Source organism: Xyrauchen texanus, chromosome 30 (assembly GCF_025860055.1).
Source record: "Xyrauchen texanus isolate HMW12.3.18 chromosome 30, RBS_HiC_50CHRs, whole genome shotgun sequence".
NCBI lineage: Eukaryota > Metazoa > Chordata > Actinopteri > Cypriniformes > Catostomidae > Xyrauchen > Xyrauchen texanus.
In genome coordinates, this window is record NC_068305.1 from 32594850 (window position 1) to 32616548 (window position 21699).

Sequence of the window (21699 nt, forward strand, 5' to 3'; positions counted from 1 at the left end):
ATGTTGGGCATCCTAAATTGAAAGTTCATTTTGTGGTCTCTTAATCCTCATAACTCTTTAGTAAAGCACACTGTTTTATCTTAAAATGAATGTACTGTAAATTCCCACTCGGCAGCCAAGGATACATAGCCACAAGGAAATAATTAAGTAGGAGCTGTCAAACAGTAATTTAGTGTACTTGCAAATTATTGTGTCTCAGTGACCTTGTAAATCACAGTTGAAAACAGTCTTGTTTTATATCTTTAGGGATTAGACAAGTATTATTGCATAGTTTTGCCAGGCAGCCATTGGTTGCCATGGAAGTTTTCAGGCTAGATTCTTCTTCTCCTTTCCCCCTGCGGTCAGCAAGCATGAGCAGGTTGGAGAAGGATTCTTATGCACTAACCATCTGGTATAATTCTTTAAAAAAAAAAGAATAATTTAATCATTCTTATTATTATTTATTTTAGTTTTTGCAAGTTAATGTAAAAAACTTTTTATAATTATGCATTTTCACAAATTAGTTGACTGAATAATGACCCAGTCAAAGAGCTGAATCTAAATTAATATATACATATTTATAAGTCCATCAAAGTTTCAGGCTGCTCTAATTCTGCATTTAATTTACACAGAACCAAAGCAGCATCAGATCTGCCTAAGGGCTTAGATGGGTCAAAGCAGGTAGAATTTAGTCTGGCTTTTTGCTTCATTAAACAGAATGTTGAGCAGGCTGTGAAAAGACGCCTTAAGGATCTACTGAATCCAGCAAGGTTTAGTTGCAGATGGATGCCACTTAGAATTTATTCTGCGAATGTTTCTTTCATTGTTTTATTATTATTATTATTATTATTATTATTATTATTATTATTATTATTATACATAACTAGATCAAGGGCTGAATGCATTTAATATCAAATCACCAAATAAACTGTGGCTCTTGATGGAGCCACAGTTTAGAAACAAAGAGTGTAAAAGGTTGCTTCTATAATGACGTTTTAAATAAATTAAACAGTTTACGATTAAATCAAAAGGAGAGAAAAAAATGCCTTTTGTTTGTCTTTACACCCTGCCTACTCTGCAAGTTCACAAGCCTGTATAAAGGGTTTATAAAGGGAGTGTGTATCTGGAGAAGGCCAAGCTCTACTATCACCTTCTGGCCCCTCCCCACCTACATTCTCATTGGTCCATGCATGTACATAAGCTTAGCGGGGGAAGCAAATTCCAAAGAGGATGCGCACATCACGATCACGCCATCATCATCTTCCACATGTTCTAGAAGCCGGTAGTAATAGGAAACTTAGCCCTAGTTCAAGCCGTTGATTTTAACTGGTGTTAGTTGCATCGTTTTATATGCGCTATAATCAAGTGCTCTTATTTCCATCCGTACTACAACTGAAATCTGAAACCGACCGTCTTTTTGTCTTAGTTTTACAAGCGTACCGCTCGGAAACGTTCATTCAAAGCGCTACATATGTCGACGAAGGCATCCGTTCTTTTGATATAAATTAGAATCGTTTATGTCTCACTGCAAACGTTGATTTTGTCATAATGGTGGCGGGTGAGTTGCTTCAAGAGCAACATGTTCTGCCCAACAGTACACCTGACGGCAGTGTCACTGCCTGCGAGACGCCAGAGGAGGACAGCTGCTATAGGGATCTTTCCGATGGATCGGCTCTTGTAACTGTGGATCCAAAGGTGCTGGAACAGGAGCTTCCTCCACCGGACGAAAAAGAGCCGATGCTTCCCAGCGAGCAGAATGAGAACCCCCTAGAAACTAAACTGTACTGGAGGAGGTTTGCGGTGCTGGCGGTGTTCAGCCTCTATTCGCTCGTCAACGCATTTCAGTGGATCCAGTACAGCATCATCGTCAACATTTTCACGGACTATTACAATGTAACAAACATCATGATCGACTGGCTCTCCCTGGTCTATATGGTCGTGTACGTGCCTTTAATCTTCCCTGCGACGTGGCTGTTGGATAAGAAGGGACTGAGGATGACAGCGTTACTAGGGGCCGGCTTGAACGGCGTAGGTGCGTGGGTGAAATGCGCCAGTGTGAGGCCCGACCTGTTCTGGGTCACCATGACCGCACAGATCATATGTTCTGTGGCACAGGTGTTTATCCTAGGTCTCCCCTCCAGAATCGCGTCGGTTTGGTTCGGGCCGAGAGAAGTTTCCACGGCGTGTGCCACAGCTGTTTTGGGCAACCAGGTATGTATCATTATTTCAGGTGTGAGTGCATGATTTCAGTTTGCATAACAGTGTAGTTGATCATTAGCTACAAGTGGGCTACTGAGTAATTGTAATGTTTTTAAGATTATAGTGATATTGCAATTATTTTGTATTTTTCTCTTTTTTTATTTTGAAAATTCTCTCATCATTTACTCACCCTCATGTCCTCCCAGATGTGCATGACTTCCTTCTGCAGAACACAAATGAAGATTTTTAGAAAAGTGTTTTGGCTCTGTAGGTCCATTCGGTGTAAGTGAATGGTTACCAAAACTTTGAAGTTTCAAAAAGCATATAAAGGCAGCATAAAATTAATCTATACATCTCCAGTGGTTTAATCTATGTCTTCAGAAATGATCCAATCTTTTTCTTTTTCTCTTACCAAACTGTGACCCATTTTTCATTATAAATGTTGACATCTGCAGTCTCCTTGCTGATCATAATTTCATGGTCGATTACGGCAAGCGCTAGGATGTGTAATTGCGCTTGAAATCATGACTGTTCCTAAAAGATAAGTTAGATTTTGGTCTGTTTTCATCCAAAACCGATTGATTGCTTCAGAAGACATGGTTTAAACCACTGGAGTCATATGGATTACATGTATGCTGCTTTTTGGAGCTTCAGTATTTTTATCACCATTCACTTGCATTGTATGGACCTTCAGAGCTGAACTATTCTTCAAAAAATCGTTGTATTCTGCAGAATTAAGCCTTACATATCTGGGATGGCATGAGGGTGAGTAAATAATGAGAGAATTTTCATTTTTGGGTGAACTGTCCAATTAATATTCTCTGCTTATTTCTCTTTCAGCTTGGTGTAGCAATAGGTTTTCTGCTCCCACCTGTACTGGTACCGAACACACCAAATGACAAAGAGCTCATGGGCCACAACATCAGCATAATGTTCTATGGGACAGCTGTAGTTTCAACTCTTTTGTTTCTTTTAACAGTGTTTGGTAAGATTTTTTTATAATTTTTTTTCTCTCCTAGAGTGGTCCAAACATAATGTCGAGTGAAAATATGGCATTAAATGTCGACACAGCACAGGAGACGAAGACATATATAGAATAGGGACATTTATGTTAATTTTTGTATCAAACAAAAATTACTTTAAGTGCCATACAAAACAACTTTAGATCTTTTAGATAATTACAGAGATCTTGCGCATTATCTTTGCATATATGCCATGTGCCATTTCTCAACAGATGTCAAGATGGAAATGACCTGACCCTTTAATAAACATGGGGATGAGAGTTGTTGTCCACAACGATTAAGATTAGAGTATCAAAAAGTATACAAGTACAGTTCATCCCTCATGATAACTTTAAACATTTTCAGTTTGTTCAGTAATAATCAGAAATTACATGAGGAAATACAGGCATTTTCAATCCCATTTAAGAGTTCATCTCTTTCTTAATGTTTTTGTTAGTCATCCAGGACAGACCTCCTCTGCCATCCAGCAAGGCGCAAGCTGTTCTCACTGTAAATCCGTCTGAAGAGTATTCATACAAGAAATCAATCATTAACCTCTTCAAAAACAAGCCCTTCATTCTGCTCCTTATAAGTTATGGTGAGAAAATGAATCATTCAATCCTTATCAATCTGAAAGAGTGATTTTAATAGAGTCAAAAAACAACCAATTAAGTGTTATTTCTCATCGTTAGATGCTTTCTATTTTAATTGTATTTCAATTTTATTTATTTATAATGTATATAACCTTCTCTAATGCTAAAATCTGAATTGTATTAATGCAGAGAAAGTTCTGCATGCTACCATACATGGTCACTCATACATAAACAAACTGCTGTACACAATATATACATGCATATTGGAATGTTAACAGAATGCAATCAGAATCTATTAAACATTAAAAAATGTATACAATCTGAGGAATTTTATTTTATAGGCATCATGACAGGGTCGTTCTACTCTGTATCTACCCTTCTCAATCAAATTATAATTTATCACTATCTGGTAAGTGACCTTTAAAAAATTCTGCATGGACAACTGTGGCTGAACTGGCATGAAAATGTAGTATGCATGTGTGTTGGGGTCTTTCTGGGTCTGTCTCAGTGCTTCCATTCATATCAGGTGGAGAACAGAAGGGTGGCCATAGATTGTCCAGGCTCTTGCACTTCATTAGCCACTTTTCATGCATGCCTGGTACTCATGACAGAGTCCAAATGAACCATGGAGCCAAAAGACAAGCAGTTCTGTGCACATTCCCAAGTCTCATCTGTCCCTAATGTTCTGAAGACTTTCCCACCAAGCTTAAGATTAGTGACCGCATACCACGTGACATTTCTTACCGTGCTTAACGCATCCATCTCTAATAAAGAGATGTCTTAAAAAGAGGAGTCCCTGAAAAATGGAGACAGTGCTGAAATGTACATGTGTTGATTGAATTTTAAGTATGCATGTTGAGAACACTAATGCAGTAAAGGAAAGTTCGTATTTTTTTGTGAAGTTTAGTAGACCAGAGCCCAAAGATTGTAATGGATAACAGATGTGAGGCCCGTAGCACTTGATTTTGAAAGCTCGCAATTCCAAAATCCTGACATCAAAGCTTGCTGGATGACAGTAATGCTAGAATTTTAGAGATGATGGAATCCTAATAAAATACATAACTTATGAAATCATAGTCTTTATTTCATTTACTACTTTTATTTTAAGCACTCTTACCTGCAGTATTTTGAAACATATACAAAAGCATTTTTTATGTTCTCATCTGCATGTTTCACTAGGCTTCTTACCACTATGAGTACAGTGATAGGCCTAGTTCACCCAAAAATGTAAATTCTGTCATTCACCCTCAAGTAGTGACATCCGTATGACTTTCATTCTTCTGTGAAATGCAAATGAAGATGTTAGGCACATTTTGGCCTCAGTCTCCATTCCCTTTCATTGTGTGCAAAAAAGATGCATCAAATGTAAATGGTGACTGAGACTAACATACTACCTAACATCTATGCCAGAATTTTGATATTTGGGCAAACCGTCCCTTTTATAGACTGTCGAAAAGTCCAGCTTGACCACCAAAACCTCCTTGGTCAACCAGCATTACAAGAAAAATCTTTTGCTGGTTAACGGAAATGTTATGATGGCACAATATGCATAGATCTCCTCTTAACTTTAAAACTTCTTTTAAGGGTGAAGAGATAAATGCAGGCAGAATTGGCTTGACTTTGGTGGTTGCTGGAATGGTGGGCTCCATACTGTGTGGATTCTGGTTGGATCGTACTAAAACTTATAAGTATGTGTTTGTATGCCTTACAAGTGAAAGTTGTTTTTCCAGAATTTTCATTTTCATTTAATGGAAAAGGCCTTAAAGTATTTAGTTCTGGCACACAAATTAGTGTCAGGTTTTCATTATAATATTTTTCACTTGGCTGAGTCTACTTATTCTTGTCTTTTCCTTCTAAAATGCATGTATTACTAATTTTTAAAGGGATTAACCCTTGTCAGTTTCATTTAAAAGGGTAGTTCACCCAAAAATGAAAATTCTCTCATCATTAACTCAACCTCAAAAAATATTTTGGCCTATTTTCAAGATGTATCCATTTCAATTGAATAACAAATTTCCATCTAATTGAATTGCCTAATCTTTAACAAAAAAAAAAGTACAAATCTTACAAAATCCAAGTTTTATTAATGACATTTACTTTGTTATTCAATTGAATTGGATACATCTTAAAAATAGGCTAAAATGTTTTTTGAGTGCTCATGCCATCCCAGATGTGTATGACTTTCTTTCTTCAGCAGAAGACAAATTAAGATTTTTAGAAGAATATCTCAGCTCTATAGGCCCATACAATGTGAGTGAATGGTGTTCAGACCTTTGTAGCTCCAAAAGTCACATAAAGGAAACATGGAAGTAATCCATAAGACTCCAGGGGTTAAATCCGTATCTTCAGAAGCTATATAATAGGAGCGGGTGATAAAAAGATCAAAATGTAAGTCCTTTTTTTACTCTAAATATCCACTTTCACTTATACATCTGAAAGTCACATGTGGTGCTTGTTTAGTTTAACTTTCACATCTGAAAGTTAAAGTGGAGATTTAGAGTAAAAAAGGACATAAATATTGTTCTGTTTCTCACCCACGCCTATTATATAGCTTCTGAAGACTAGATTTAAACACTGGAGTCTTATGGATTACTTTTTTTCTTTCTTTATGTGATTTGTGGAGCTACAAAAGTTTGATCACCATTCTCTTACATTGTATGGACCTACAGTGTTGAGATATTCTTCTAAAAATCTTCATTTGTATTCTGTAGAAGCAAGTAAGTCATACACACATGGGATGGCATGAAGGTGAGTAAATTATGAGATCATTTTCATTTTTGGTTGAACTATCCGTTTAACTTAATCCATTTACTGTTTGTTTATTAGACCAGCAATTAACTCTCTTGTCCTTTAGATTGACAACATTGATTGTCTACATCCTGTCGTTCATTGGAATGGTGGTGTTCACATTCACGCTGGACTTGGGACATCTCTCTGTGGTCTTCTTTACCTCTGGGGTCCTGGGGTAATTCTGCTGCTAGAGCTCTTCTTATTATGCCACTTAATGTCATCTTTGAAATTTGCCCTATCTTGATTCACATGTCCAGACTTATTACCAAACACAATGTTGCTGAAGGTAGTAACAACAATTACCGCATTCCTAGCTCCCTCCCACACATTATTTGTATATCAACATAGTCTTTTAAGAGATCTTTTTATTTGCTACAATTTGTGTGTTTTTGGTTATATTCTCATTGTCAAGCAACCTTGTAAAGCATTCTAATAGGACATGTAGTGCTTCCCATTCAAAAGTTCTGTCTTTAATTTCCCTATTCTTGTTAAATTAATGTGTAATCATTATATATTTAATTTAGCTTCAGGTTCATTGTTTATCACATTTAAATAGCATGTTCTGCCAGGTAGGTACACATGTGTCATATTACTTGCACTTGTTTTGTTTTGAAAGGTTTTTTATGACTGGTTACCTTCCCATTGGCTTTGAATTTGGTGTCGAAATTACATACCCCGAGTCGGAGGGGACTTCATCTGGTCTTCTAAATGCATTTGCACAGGTAAGTGTGGCCTATCATCTCAATCAAAATTGTTTGTTTTGTTTTGTAATGCACATGCGGTTGATCATTTCCATACACAGCCTGATGGAATATTAAAGGTGTATCCATACACACCCATGTTTGACTTGATGAACTCAGTTTTATTTTTGCACCCTTCCTGTCTTCGATATGTAGAAGAACCAGTTTAGATTGCACATGGATAAGGCATTGTAATATTGTATTGTCTTTACTTTTAGGTCTTTGGTATCATTTTTACTCTCATCCAAGGACGGCTCACCACAGACTACTGCCCACTCATTGGAAACATTTTCTTGTGTGCTTGGATCCTACTTGGCATTGTTCTGACAGGTTATCTTTCTTATTTAAAGGGTGTAAAACCTACCTTAGGTTAAGTAAAGCTCTTATTAATCAGTATAATTGGTGAATAGCAGTAAAAATCTAATCTGTTGTTCTTACAGCTTTGATTAAATCAGACCTCAAAAGACATGACATCAATGTGGGAAACATTAACAAAGGACTAGAGGTAAGTCTTTCATTTTTGGTTTTAAACTTTGTCCTTGTTTTTGTTTTCAAAGGCCAGCAGCATCCCTTTCATCACTGGTGATGTTTGTGTGAACTAAATATGCCAAACAGAGAAAAGCTTAACTCTGCATAACTGAGTGTGAGGAGTGATTGACAGCTCAGTGGTTTTAAAATCAGTTTGCACTGCAAGAGCAAGTCAAAAAGGAAATTAGCCAAAGCGTATCATATCTTGAATATTTATTGTTACAAAGAAAACGGTTATTTTGCTTGAAAATGTTGAAGTAAATTCTTTAGGGAAATGCAAGTCAAGGGTTCCAGGTCTTAATGAGATCTTAATTGAAGACGTTTTTCTCTCTCCTAAAGGCTCCCACTGAGCAGCTTTCAGAAAAAGCATCCAGTGGCATCAAGTCGGAGTCCTCCAGCCTGCCTCATGAGACCTCAATTTAACACTTAAATGTCTACAATTGCACATCAAACATCACTTCAACAGATCACAGACTTTCCTGAGATTACTTGAAATCTCCTTTTTTGCTGTAATGTAACAGTGTTGTATAATACAATTTTGAGTGAAAATGGCCAGTGATGCCACGTTCACATGCCATTACCGGGCTAACCCACTCAGAAATGAAAATTCTGTCATCATTAACTCATTGTGAGAACATGTATGACTTTGTCTCTTGTTGAACACAAAAGATATTAGGCGGCCTCAGTCACCATTTACTTTTAATTGATAGCGGTTTTAATTGATTTAATTGCGTCAATTATCACTTGAATTCTTCCTCCTAATCTAGGCTATATAATAGCACAGTGTGGATAAACAATCTAGTAATTACAGTCCACGCATGACAGTTTTTATTTATTTAAGAACTATGGACCAAAAATTGTGGTATGGAATAGGGCTGAAAATGCCCATATGCACAATCCTTTTAGTATGACAGAAACAGCACATTGCATATGCATATCTGATTGCTATGTCTCAAATGATGTTTCCAACTCAGTGTGATACTATGAGGATAAATTGTTCATTTTTAACATCTGCTGTATTGGAGGACATCTACATGTAATTATTCTACATGTCTGTTTTGAGTGAAAGCTTTTGTGTATTCAGGATGATGAAGAATTCCCATGCTTTAAAACAATATTCTTAAAAAAAAAAAATGGAAGTGCATAAGTAAGCATAGTGAGTGCTTTAAAAAAATCACCAACTAAGATGAGACACTGATGTCAAACGCTTATGCTACTAATCAGCTTAACAAGTTTCATCATTGCATTTAAAAAAATAAGAAGCACACATTGTACTTGCTTAACTATTTTCAATATAGCACAAGTCAACCTGTAAGCATATGTACAACATTAAGAAGAATGTATTTCCTCCAAAAAGGAATGTGACGTATTTGTAAGAGCAATATTGTGTGATCATTAGTGAGGTTCAATGAAAAAATGCCACAGAAATGTGGTAGAAAGAAGCACTATTATTTTAATATAATGCAATCATTTTATAACCCTAGTTTTGCTTTCAGTACTGTAAAAAAAATTGTATTATTATTATTTAGATGCATATTTATTGGCTTTTTCAGGATCGTTTTTGTATTTATTAATTTTTGGCATATACTTCTACTCTTTCTACATAGTAACTTATCAGATAATGAAGGCAGCTATGAAAAACATGGTTCACAATATTGTCACAAATGTCACTGGGAAATGAATTGTCAAGTAAAAGCCTGCACTCATTGTTTAATCGTGCTTTGCTATTATTACACTCTGAACACTAGAAGTGCATGAGTGTCTCATGATGTCATGCAACTAAAATAATATGCAATGTAGTTTATGGAAATAGCATTTTTTTCTTTCTTTCTGTACAGCTCTTTATTGCTTTGTAACACATTCCATTAAACAGTTGAAACAACTCTGAATTTTTTAATAATAAAACAGTCTGGTTAAATGGGTATTACTTTACTGTAAATATTTGTATACCATAACTTGCAAGAAAAAGAACAGTGTTAAAGTTTATGGTAAGCTCAGGTTTCAGTCTTAGATTCGCTAAAATGCTATTAGATATACAATACTTACATGGTAACAACCATGTTTTTCTCCAATTAATATTATTAATAAGAGAAGTGCAAAAGAATTTCCCTCTTGGGGAAATTGAAGTTATGGAACGTAATAATTGCCGAATAAACGTATTAAAATAGTGGTGCGCGTTCAAGTTATGACGCAATTTGCGTCACACATCCTGCGCACACACCAAGTACACTTTAAAGGAGCAGTGGGACGTATTTTGATTTTAGAACTCTGGCGCCCTCTTGTGATCATACAAACCATAAATAAAAAAGCGTTTATTCACATATTGTCTTAAGAAACTGCGCCCTCAACAGTTTCATTGTGGTCCCCAAATAATGATAAGTAATGATAAATAATACTACATTCTGAATATTAATGGAGTAACATATATAAAATAATAATAATAATGTTAGCAAACTTATTTACTCATATATTACCTGCTATAAACGGTGTATATATATTATATATAACAGTAAAACAATTAAATAGTGGTTGTGTGTGTGTGTGTGTGTGTGTGTGTGTGTGTGTGTGTGTGTGTGTGTGTGTGTGTGTGTGTGTGTGTGTGTGTGTGTGCTTGTGTGTTTGAACATGTACAGTGGTGGCCAAAAATATTGGTACCCTTGGTAAATATGAAATATGAAAAACTCTGCATTGTTTATCCTTTTGATCTTTCATTCAGAAAGTTCTGAAAATGTAACGATTAGTTGAATTAAAAAAAATTGATACAGGGGGAAAATCTTGTCCATACAGAATCTCTCCAGATCCTTCAAATACAGAGGTCTATGTTAGTGGACTCCTCTTCAGTTCGCCCTTCAAATTTTCTATGGGGTTCAGGTCAGGGGACTGGGATAGTCATGGCAGAACCTTGATTTTGTGGTCAGTGAAAATGTTATGTTTGTTTTGGATCATTGGCCTTCTGGAAGATCCAACCAGGGCCAATTGAAAGCTTTCTGGCTGCGGCAGTCAGGTTTTAATTTAGTATCTGTTAGTATTTGAGTCTCTGGCAGTAAAACAGCCCCACAACATTAAAGATCCAGCACCACATTTAACCATGGGCATATATATATATATTTATTATTGTTTTGTTTGTTTTGATGGTCTTGACAATGTCACAAGAACTGACACCAGTACCAAAAACTATGCATTATTTATAAAGTATTCGTTACATGGGTCAAAAATGACTCTAGACAAAACAGGAGGTTTATGCCTCATCGTCACCATACATGCCTGCTTGATTTGTCATTCTTCTCCCATGAGTCAGGTTTTAATTTAGTATCTGTTGGTATTTGAGTCTCTGGCAGTAAAATATATTTGAATTTCCAGTAGTGTCTGGCAAACTGAAAATGCTTGAGTTTGTTGTTGGATGAGAGTAGAGTCTTTTATTCTTGAAACTCTCCCAAACAACTTGTGGTTGATGTAGGTGATGACTGATTATTTTTTTTTAGACTTTCTGATCCCAAGACACAAACAGCAGAAATTAGTTGGGTCTTGGGATCAGAAAGTCTCAAAAAAATATTATTCTTAAAGCCATCTCCCATTTTGTGAAGCTCAACAATATTTTCACTGCACATAAGAAATATATTCTTTAGTCTAACCCACTGTGATTGATGATTAAGGGAATTTGAACTGTGTGTTACCTCATATTTATACCTCTGTGAAACAGGAACTAATGGCTGAACAATTTAATGTTCCTAAACACCCAGATGCACTAACATTTTTAAATATGAATGGGAATATACTTCAGATATATTTTGCTCTTAAGAATTTCTAGGGGTGCCAATAATTGTGGCCGTGTTTTGAAGAAAAATATTTATTTAATAATGAGATATTGTCACGATTGTCTGCCCTGTGTTTCTCACTTGCCATCTGTCCCGGACTACACTTCCCATAATTCCCTGCCCTCATCACTGCCAGTTTCATTGTTCTCACCTGTGTTTAATTTAATAATTATCCTTGTGTATTTAAGCCCTGTTGTTTGTTCATTCGTTGTCAGTTGTTAAATGTATGTATGTTCTTGAATGTGTTCCTGCCCGTGCCCTTGGATGTTTCGCTTGTTTATATTTTGGTTTTCCCATCGTGGATGTTTTATTTGTCCCCTGTGTTTTGTTATTTGAGTTACCCTGTTCGCCTTTTGTTTTTCCATTAAAAACTGTGTCTAGATCCTCACTCCTCATCTGTTTTGTTACAGATACATCACCTCAATCAATTATATTACTTCAATTAAAGGGTCTATTTTTGTGTTTGTGTTTTTTTTTTTTTTTTGGAAAATGAAAGATGAAAAGGATAAACAATGCAGATTCTTTTTTAATATCCTTCTTTGATCATATTTACCAAGGGTACCAATATTTTGGCCACTACTGTACATGTGTGCACAAACACGTGTGGAAAGATGTAGTACCCAGTAGAGCTGTGGGAGAGCTAGAGAACGTGGGGCTAAGGCTAAATTTGAGAAAAATCTAAATATTTTTAGGTGAAATTTAATGCATAGATGTACAAAATGTAAAGATGTATAACATCCAGAAAGTCAGAAGGTGAAAGGTCACAACTTGTTCTTCCAAACAAGTCCAAATTGACCCGTCAAGACAATGGATGGAAGAATTTGTTTTTAATGTTTTTTTTTCTCTTAAACAAAAAAGAAATAAAATACTAATAATAATTATTATTATATACATTGTCTTGACATTGTCACAAGAACTGACACTAGTACCAAAAACTATGCATTATTTATAAAGAATTTGTTACCTGTCATGGGTCAAAAATGACAGACAAAACAGGAGGTTTATGCCTCACCGGCACGTATCATGCCTCATCGTCACCATACATGCCTGCTTGATTTGTCATTCTTCTCCCATGAGTGCCTCAAAGTTTCAACTACAATGGCATTCAGTTGGAATTAAGTATGTTTATCTTAAATCAACAGCACAAAGAAGACAAATAAATGGCTAATTAAATCAGACCCATTTTGATCTTATCACAACAGGAGTCTTTTACTTATGGGTCTAATTTAAAGGGTTTTTTTTAGTTTTGTTTATGTTTCTCGTTCTTATCCTTGTAAATCATGAACCTGCATATTATACTAAGGGTATAAAAACATTTGGACATAAAATGACACTAGTTCTCTATTAGGCTATATTTCAGAAACACAATAAATTATGGTTTAACATTTTTTTTTAAACCATCATATATTGTGTTTCTGAAATATAGCCTAATAGAGAGCTAGTGTCATTTTATATATGTATATATATATATATATATATATATATATATATATATATATATATATATATATATATATATATATATATATAAAACAAATTACTGGATATACAAGACATGTTCACGCCCATTTCCGCACTTTAGACCAATTATAGACTGATCCATTGCCCTTATATGGAAATGAGCCCGCCTCACTTTGTTGCCTCATCCAATGAAAACACGTCAATCAAAAGCGCTACAGATAGTAACCATTTGTTGAGATCATCAGAGAAAGCAGCCTTATGCCTACCCATTAAAACAGATAATTCACAAATACAATTAAATGAATAATTATTCTACCGAGAGACTATTCAGCCTGAGATCCCTCCTTTACACCCGCAGGAGTCGAACGCCTCCACGGTATGTTTTCTTTTGAGCGAAAGGATGAAGTAGTTTCTGTGCCTGACCATTAAGTGGAGTCCATCGGAGGAGGAGTTTCACCCTGAATATGTCCTTATGCGATCGTTTACTATAAAATGCGGTTCAGCGTGTACACCAGTGGGTGCTTACAGGGAATATATTTCGTCTAAACCGATCTGAATCTGTTCTGCAAGCATTTGCAACAAGGTCAGTCTTTGTTTGCTCTAGAAATGGTACGGTTGATCGTCGTTCTTTCTCTCGATATTTTTCAAAACAACCATCATTTTTTACAGTTGAGCAGGACTGAGTGGTTTCGGTCCATTAATATGTACGTTTGAGGCGCAACATGTCTTTATGCGCGAATGTCGGGCTATTATAACTGATCTTTGGGAATAACAAGGGGAAACTTCCCCTCTGCATACTTCTGAACAATGACCGGACCAAGCGCCACAAGCAGCGGCTCCTCAACAGCCAAGATCAGCAGACACGGGCGCTCCAAAAGCACCAGCACATACTGTCATAGGAGCAGTCCGCCTCCGGAATCCTCCTTGTCCTTGGCGGCAAACAACACCGGTAGGTCGTCCGGTGAGGAGGACGAGAAAGATGGTGGGGTCCCGTTTTACGTGAACAGGACGGGCTTTCCTATAGACAGTATCACCTGGGAGAGAATGTTGTCCCATGTCGCCAAAGTTCACCCCGATGGACAGGACATGGTGGATAGGATACGAAATGCAACGCACCTACCTAAAGTAAGTTGAAAGTCATGAGCTGTTTATGCAGAGAAGATCTGTCTCAAAACGTAGTGAGCTGCCTACCAAAACAGTATTTCTGGACATTTGATCAATATATAAATACATGTTTTGGGCATCTATAATTGCAAAACCATGGTATTGATAGACTCATTGGACCAGAGTATATATGAATATTATTACCATATTCATGATATAAAACAGCTGAACCTCAAAGTTATGCAAAAAATGTGAGCATAGGAGACATTTTCAAGTTTTTGAACATCTACAATGGTAACACAATGGTAAATAAAGTAATCATTCAGCACCATGTTTACTGTATATATTTGAATATGACCATATTCAAGACATAAAAGAGTTGAAAAAAGTTGAAACTCAAAGTTGGCCAAAATATGAGCGTAGGTCACATAGAGGTTTTTGGACATGTAGCCTACCATTGTAATACCATGGTATTCTTTGAAGAAACATGGACCCATGGGACATGAATAAGGTAATCATTTAGTACCATTTATTTACCATATGAATATTAATGATTACACTACACAGTTGTAAAACATCTGAACCTTGAAGTTGGCCAATATGTGAGTGTAGGACACATTTTAATGTTTTTGGACATCTTCCATGGTAATACCATGGTATTCTTTCAAGAACCATGGTACATTAATATAGTAATCATTCGGCACCATATACTATACAGTACTGTGCAAAAGTCTTATGGTGCGTTCACATACAATGCGAAGTGAGCGTCAATGCAAAGATGCGAATAGACCCGAACATGCGAAATCGCTTCATTTGCGTGAGTTAAACTTTTTCAACTCGAGCAAAAAATCAGCATTGAGATTGTCCGGATGTCACTGATGTAGTAGCAGAAGAAATCTGAGAAAAATGGATGAAAAAAATGGGGAATATGGTAATTTTTATAATGTAATATAGGCCTATATTACATTATGAAAATTACCATATTCATTATGTAGAACATTTGATCCCTCAAAGTTCGATTATACCGCTGGAAACATTAACAGGTTTTTGGTCATGAACCATTGTAATAAAGTGGTGAAACCATGGTACATGATTGTAGTAATCATTTAGTACCATGTATATACCATATGAATATTACCATATTGATAATACTACACAATTGTAAAACAGTTGAATCTCAAAGACATTTACAGATTTTTGGAAATGTTTTGGTCATCGACCATGGTAATACCATAGTATTCTTTGAAGAACCATTGTACATGAACATAGTAATCATTCAGCAGTATTTATAGTACATACCATATGAATAATACCATATTCATGATATTAAACATTTGAACCTCTAAGATGTGAAGCGTTGGACACATTTATAATAATAGTGCTCATTTATAAAGGGCATCCACTAATATCAGTGAAATCAGTGAGGGCATCCCTCAAACTTCCAGCTCTGTGACCCAGTTTTCAACCAGAAAACAGCATATGCAGTGATATGTGGACAGATTTTCTCATCCCTGTGGCTTCCAACAGTGTGTTACATTGTCCCTTGAATAGTGAGACAGAAGAAGTGACCTGATCCAACCAATGAATGACAGCTATGCATATACATTCCTCTGTTAAGATTCCTTAGATTATGTGATTATATGAGGAATGATCATCACATGTGACATTGGCATAGGGGAATTCTAGCTCTTTCATTTGGATTAGGACTCTATCATGCCCTACCCTCCAAACGTAAACCAGTCTGGCCAGATTGACCCTTCAAAAAGCTGGCTAATGAAAGTGCCTCAGAGTGGATAAGGTGACTCTTCATCACAAATCTTGATTACAGACCAAGTAATCCTTATTGCTCAGTCAGACAGCTCATCCTGCTCAAGTTATATGTTTATAGCCGCACTGTTGTTCATTCCTATATGCTTGTATGTACGGACACATGCAAAAACAAAGGCGTTTTATTGGCCACAAGTGTTGACCCAGATCCCCAGATGTTTTAGTGATTTATTTAAGGCATTCCCCTGCAGCAGGTGTTGAACAGTTGCATGGGAATGAGTCCATCAGATCAGCCAGATTAGGAGTGACTTGGATGGCTGCAAATGTGCCAGACATTACTGTTAAATCCATTTACTGTATCTGAGTTACAGTCCATGTGAAAGGCTGTCTAACCCAAAACTGACTGTATTGACAAAGAATCAGACCCTCCTGTAACCTTGGTAACCTTGTACGTGAGGACAATGCGGTAACTACTGTATGTAAACAAATCACATACCAGCATGTTCAGCAGGATCCATGTTGGTGCAGTAAAACAATCTTTGAAAACTAAATAGGCTATTCAGATGTTGGATCGGGTAGGTCAGGTGTTTCTTATTCATAATTTATCCATACATTTCCATATTTAAAAAATGTATACCACATTTATAGTTTTTTTTTATTCTCTAGAGTGTTATTTTGGATAATCCCCTAAACTGCAGTTGTTTTGACTAGTGGTTGGATTTTTAAAGGAAACAAAACAAGCATTTAACCTTGAGTCATCATCATAGAAGTGGCACATGTTATGTACTCTACGTATCAGTACAGTACAAAAGCACTCATGCTTGTGTGATATTGCTTAATGGAATAGTTTCTCACCCTCATGCCAACCCAGATTTGTTTGAATTTCTTTTTTCTGCTGAACACAAACAAACATTTTTAATAGAATATATCAGCTCTGTAGGTCAGATTCAATGCAAGAGAATGAGGATCAGAACGTTGAAACTCCAAAAAGTCAAAAATTGTCCACATGACGTCAGTGGTGTCTTCAGAAGCAATACTTTAAATGTGAGTGAGAAACAGTTCAATATTTGTCAATTTTTACAGTAAATGCCCACGTTCATTTTTTGGTGATTCATATTTGTTTACATTGCTACCTACTGGGCAGGGAGCAGAATTTATAGTAAAAAATGACTTGAATATTGATCTTTTTCTAACCAACACCTGTCAGATCGCTTCTGAAGACACAGATTTAACCACAGGAGTCATATGGATTACTTTTATACTGCTATTATGTGATTTTTTTTGGGCGCTTCAAAGTTCTGGCCCCAATTCACTTGCATTGAATGGACCAACAAGAGCTGAGATATGCTTCTAAAAACCTTTGTTTGTGTTCAGCAGAGTCATGCACATCTGGGATGGCATGAAAGTGAGTAAATTAAGAGAAAATGTTAATTTACTTTAATTGTTGGTGCCAATGTAAAATCTGCCAACCAAAAAAAAAAAAGGTCCACGTTTATTCCTTAAGATGAACAAAAGTTCTGTGTGGCTTGTACAGTCAGGTATAGTCAGGTAGTCTCAGGATTTAGGACAGTCCCACGAGTGAGCAGAGGTCAGCAAACAGCTCTGAGTGTTTGGATTGTGCCCTATTTATTGCTGACATCCTTTCAGGGTGGAAGAGACATAAGCTTTTAGAATAGAGCATATAGTTGTAAATGAAAACTCTAAGAGAATTCAGACAGACAAAATCAATATTCAGTATTTAGATACTCATTCAACTGAACCCATTTCTAAAAAAATCATAACATTGGCACAGAACTAGATACATTGTAACTCCAATGCATTTCTGTGTTTTCATATCAGGCTTTTGGAGTCTTTAAAAGTCAGCACAGGTACAAAAGAGACTTCACTTCCCTACTTTTCTGCTGTCATTCATTCCCCTGCAATGGGCAGAGCGAGAGAAATAGGAAAGAAGAGAGATTCCCATTGTCATTTCCTCCTCTGACCCAGTACCCCTTGCCTCCTCAGCTGTCTGCAGCACAGATGGTGCTCTTATTTTGGAGCTTATTGAAAATAAGGGCTGATGTTTAGTTCTGCATCCTTCACAAACATCTTTTGTATGACGCTTTAAATGTGTTGTAATGTGCCTGAATAGAGCCTTTTCCAGATAGAGGACAAGGGGTTTCTTTAATCTAGCCTTCATTAATTACTTATTTGCTTCTTTTGAATGGAGGCATGTGTGCGAGAGGAAGAGCTTTGTTCACTGTTCTTTTCTGAACAGTCTTTTTGGACTTAGAAGTGACTGACATTGTAGGGGTCCAAATGATCAATCAGGTACTGTTTCTAGATGATAAGGGCTTTTCATGCCATTGAGACATCAGAATCAACTGATAGATGTGTCATGAAGTCATTGTGAAACTCTTTGTGGTTACAAGAGTAGAAAGGGCAATCCAAAAGTTGCCATGACTTGAGGAATACAATTTTCCTTGATCTTTTGACATATAAGAGGTCATTTTACTATAAATACATCCTGTAAGTTTCAGAACTCAAAACTTACTCCTCACTACAAAAAGAGCATTTGTTTAAGGCAATCTGCCAAAACAACTCATTCTCTGCATTGTGATGTCACACTGTGGTACACATCTGCATCTTACTGCCTCAACATCAACACATCAATGGCTACTTTACATTATTACTTCAGTAGCCCCGCCCAGGATTGCTTATCAGTAAGATTGTAAGGAGAGAGCAGGTCAGTCAAAAGCAGAGAGCCAATCATCACAGTGGGTGTTTACTGTCAAGTCTTAAAGGAAAAGCAGCAACAAAACAAAGCATTAGATTGAGGGTCAGAATGATGGTGGAAAATGATCATATTGTTTTTTTTTTTTTTAGCAAAAAGCATTACTAATATTATTACTGAACCTTAAATAACATTTTGAAATAATTAAAAGAGGCATGTCATGACTCTTATAAATAGATAGTTCACCCAAAAATTAAAATTCACCCTATCCGCTATTCAGCCTCTTGTCATATGGAACCCATATGATTTTGTTTTCTTTCAAAGAATCAATGCAGCTCAATTCATTTGAGCCGTTTTTGATTCATCTGAGTAATGCAATACTCTAATAAGCATAAACATAGCACACACAAATATTGGTTAAAAATAGGGCTGGCAATCGATTACAATTTTAATTTAATTAATTACATGACATGCTGATAAAATATTCAAACGATTTGCAATTAATCACATATATCAATAGTTGCTGAGAAAGCACCCCCAAATAAAGATAATTCAATATGAACAATACATAATTTAAATATTTATAAATGTAATATATAGGCTATACAATAAATAAATAATTCAGATATTTGTATTGAAATATATTGCATTATTGTGGCAGACTATTAAAGCATTGATTTGACAATACAAAAAGTGGCTTTAGAAATAAATATATTTTTTGTTTCATTACCATATTATTGAGGAAAAGTCTACATTCGACAGCAATCCATTTAGAAACTAAGTTGGCCGATCTGTCCTGCTGTCACAGGACTCGTTCTCGCATTCCATCTGTGCTGTGTTTAATTTTCAGTCTATGTATTTTACATACACTGGCAGCCAAAAGTTTGGAATTATGTACAGATTTTCCTCTTATGGAAATAAATAAGTACTTTTATTCACCAAAGTGACATTCAGCTGATCACAATGTATTGTCAGGACATTAATAATGTGAAAAATGACTATTACAATTTGAAAAAAAATTCCAGAAACTACATCAAAGAGTTCTCATCAAAAAATCCTTCACATGCAGCTTTGCAGATCCTTGGCATTCCAGCTGACAGTTTGTCCAGATACTCAGGTGACATTTCACCCTATGCTTCCTGTAGCACTTGCCATAGAAGTGGCTGTCTTGTTGGGCACTTCTCATGCACCTCACAGTCTAGCTGATCCCATAAAAGCTCAATGGGGTTAAGATCCATAACACTCATTTCCAATTATCTGTTGTCCAATGTCTGTGTTTCTTTGCCTATTATAACCATTTCTTTTTGTTTTTCTGTTTCAAAAGTGACTTTTTTTTTGCAATACTTCCCATAAGGCCTGAACCCCTGACTCTTTACTGTTATACATGAAACTGGTGTTGAGTGGGTAGAATTCAATGAAGCTGTCAGCTGAGGACATGTGAGGCATCTATTTCTCAAACTAGAGACTCTGATGTACTTATCCTCTTGTTTAGTTGTACATCTGGCCTTCCACATATTTCTTTCCTTGTTAGAGCCAGTTGTCCTTTGTCTTTGAAGACTGTAGTGTACACCTTTGTTTGAAATCTTCATTTTTCAAACATTGTATGTATAGCCTTCATTTCTCAAAACAATAGTTGACTGACGAGTTTCTAGAGAAAGCTGTTTCGTTTTGGCCGTTTTTGTCTTAATATTGACCTTAAGACATGCCAGTCTATTGCATACTGTGGCAACTCTAATACAAACACAATATATAATGGCAAGTGATTTTCTAGTACCAAATTAGCAATTTATCATGATTACTCAAGGATAAGATATTGGAGTGATGGCTGCTGGAAATAGGGCATGTCTAGATTAGATTAAAATAAATTATATTTAAATAGTGATGGTGCTATTTTTTAGATCAGTAATGTCCTGACTATACTTTGGGATCAGATGAATGCCACTTTGGTGAAAATCTGTACATTATTCCAAACTTTTGGCTGCCTGTGTATGCATCATATGGATTCTTTTGGAGGATCTCACTGGTTTCCAGCATCATAAATGCTGTGTTTTTAGTACGATGTCTCAAGATAAAACTGGATCCCTGCATTCTGTTGTGCTTCATCCAGCTGTCAAGATCGTATCCTGTGTGACCAGCTCTATTCTGTGGCGTGTTGACTACCCCCTACTGGCCCGGCTCATAAAAACACAAAATCACATGTACTCAAGTTGAAATGCTCTGTTGATAGTGAAATAAAAAAAAAAATACACACCTTTATTACAGAATAATTTTTAGGTCAAAGGACATGATTAATTGTTAATTTTGTTCAAAAGGTGTTATATTTATTGAATGAATCAAACTCGACAGCCTGGTTGAAAAAGTTTTTGTTGAAACTTGCCTTCACTTTTCACTGATCTTTTTTAAATAATGCCTACCTTTTTGATTTCTTAAATTTCTGTCTGTGTAGGGATTTCACTGGGATTAGGGATTACAGCTGTTATCATAGCAATTCTTTCTTTGTTTTCACAGCACCCCGTGCCATTGGTTCCCAACTTTAAGCCATCCATGTCTGTGCCTGATTGGCTCCATGCCATCCAGAACTACATGAGAAACCTGCAGTATCCTTTACTTTGTACAAACCATTCATATATAACACCCTGAGGACATAGCTTGACAAACCTATTCTAAAGATCTACTTCTTTGGGAAACCTTATGGATTCATGTATAGTTATTCCTTTGGAGTGTCAGTTATGCTTACTCGCTCTGTGAAAGTTTTTCTGTCAACTGGAATTATGTGAAATGTCTTAAATCTCTTTAATTCAGAGTGATATTAGCTACAGTTCTGCATACTTCAGCTACACAGATGCAGGATTTTCTGTTTTGATAAAAAAATATCTATTTAAGTGATTTAGAGAAGCTTGTTTTTTACCTAATCTTGAATTCAAAGGTACTTTGAATTCTAGTTCCTGACTACAGTTGAGTCTTGCCTCACTTTGAAGGCAAGCAGATGGAAGATTTGTGGCTTTGATA

At 36.1% G+C, this 21699-nt stretch overlaps 2 protein-coding genes across 2 annotated transcripts in view; both read left to right on the forward strand.

The window, feature by feature from the left end:
- Positions 1–1234: 1234 nt before the first annotated feature.
- On the forward strand, positions 1235–9743 carry LOC127624237 (feline leukemia virus subgroup C receptor-related protein 1-like). The gene is made up of 10 exons (XM_052098965.1): positions 1235–2190; positions 3019–3163; positions 3637–3777; positions 4114–4181; positions 5357–5460; positions 6627–6737; positions 7179–7284; positions 7521–7632; positions 7743–7807; positions 8170–9743. Exons 1-10 carry the CDS (start codon positions 1528–1530, stop codon positions 8251–8253), a joined length of 1599 nt encoding a protein of 532 aa, XP_051954925.1. The 5' UTR covers positions 1235–1527; the 3' UTR covers positions 8254–9743.
- A 3613-nt stretch (positions 9744–13356) lies between these two features.
- Positions 13357–21699, forward strand: part of LOC127624061 (tubulinyl-Tyr carboxypeptidase 2-like) — a 33337-nt gene continuing 24994 nt past the window's right edge. Inside the window, exons 1-2 of the mRNA XM_052098693.1 lie at positions 13357–14231; positions 21199–21287. Of these exons, the coding sequence (XP_051954653.1) occupies positions 13914–14231; positions 21199–21287 (407 nt within the window). The 5' untranslated portion in view covers positions 13357–13913. The remainder of the gene's footprint in view (positions 14232–21198; positions 21288–21699) is intronic.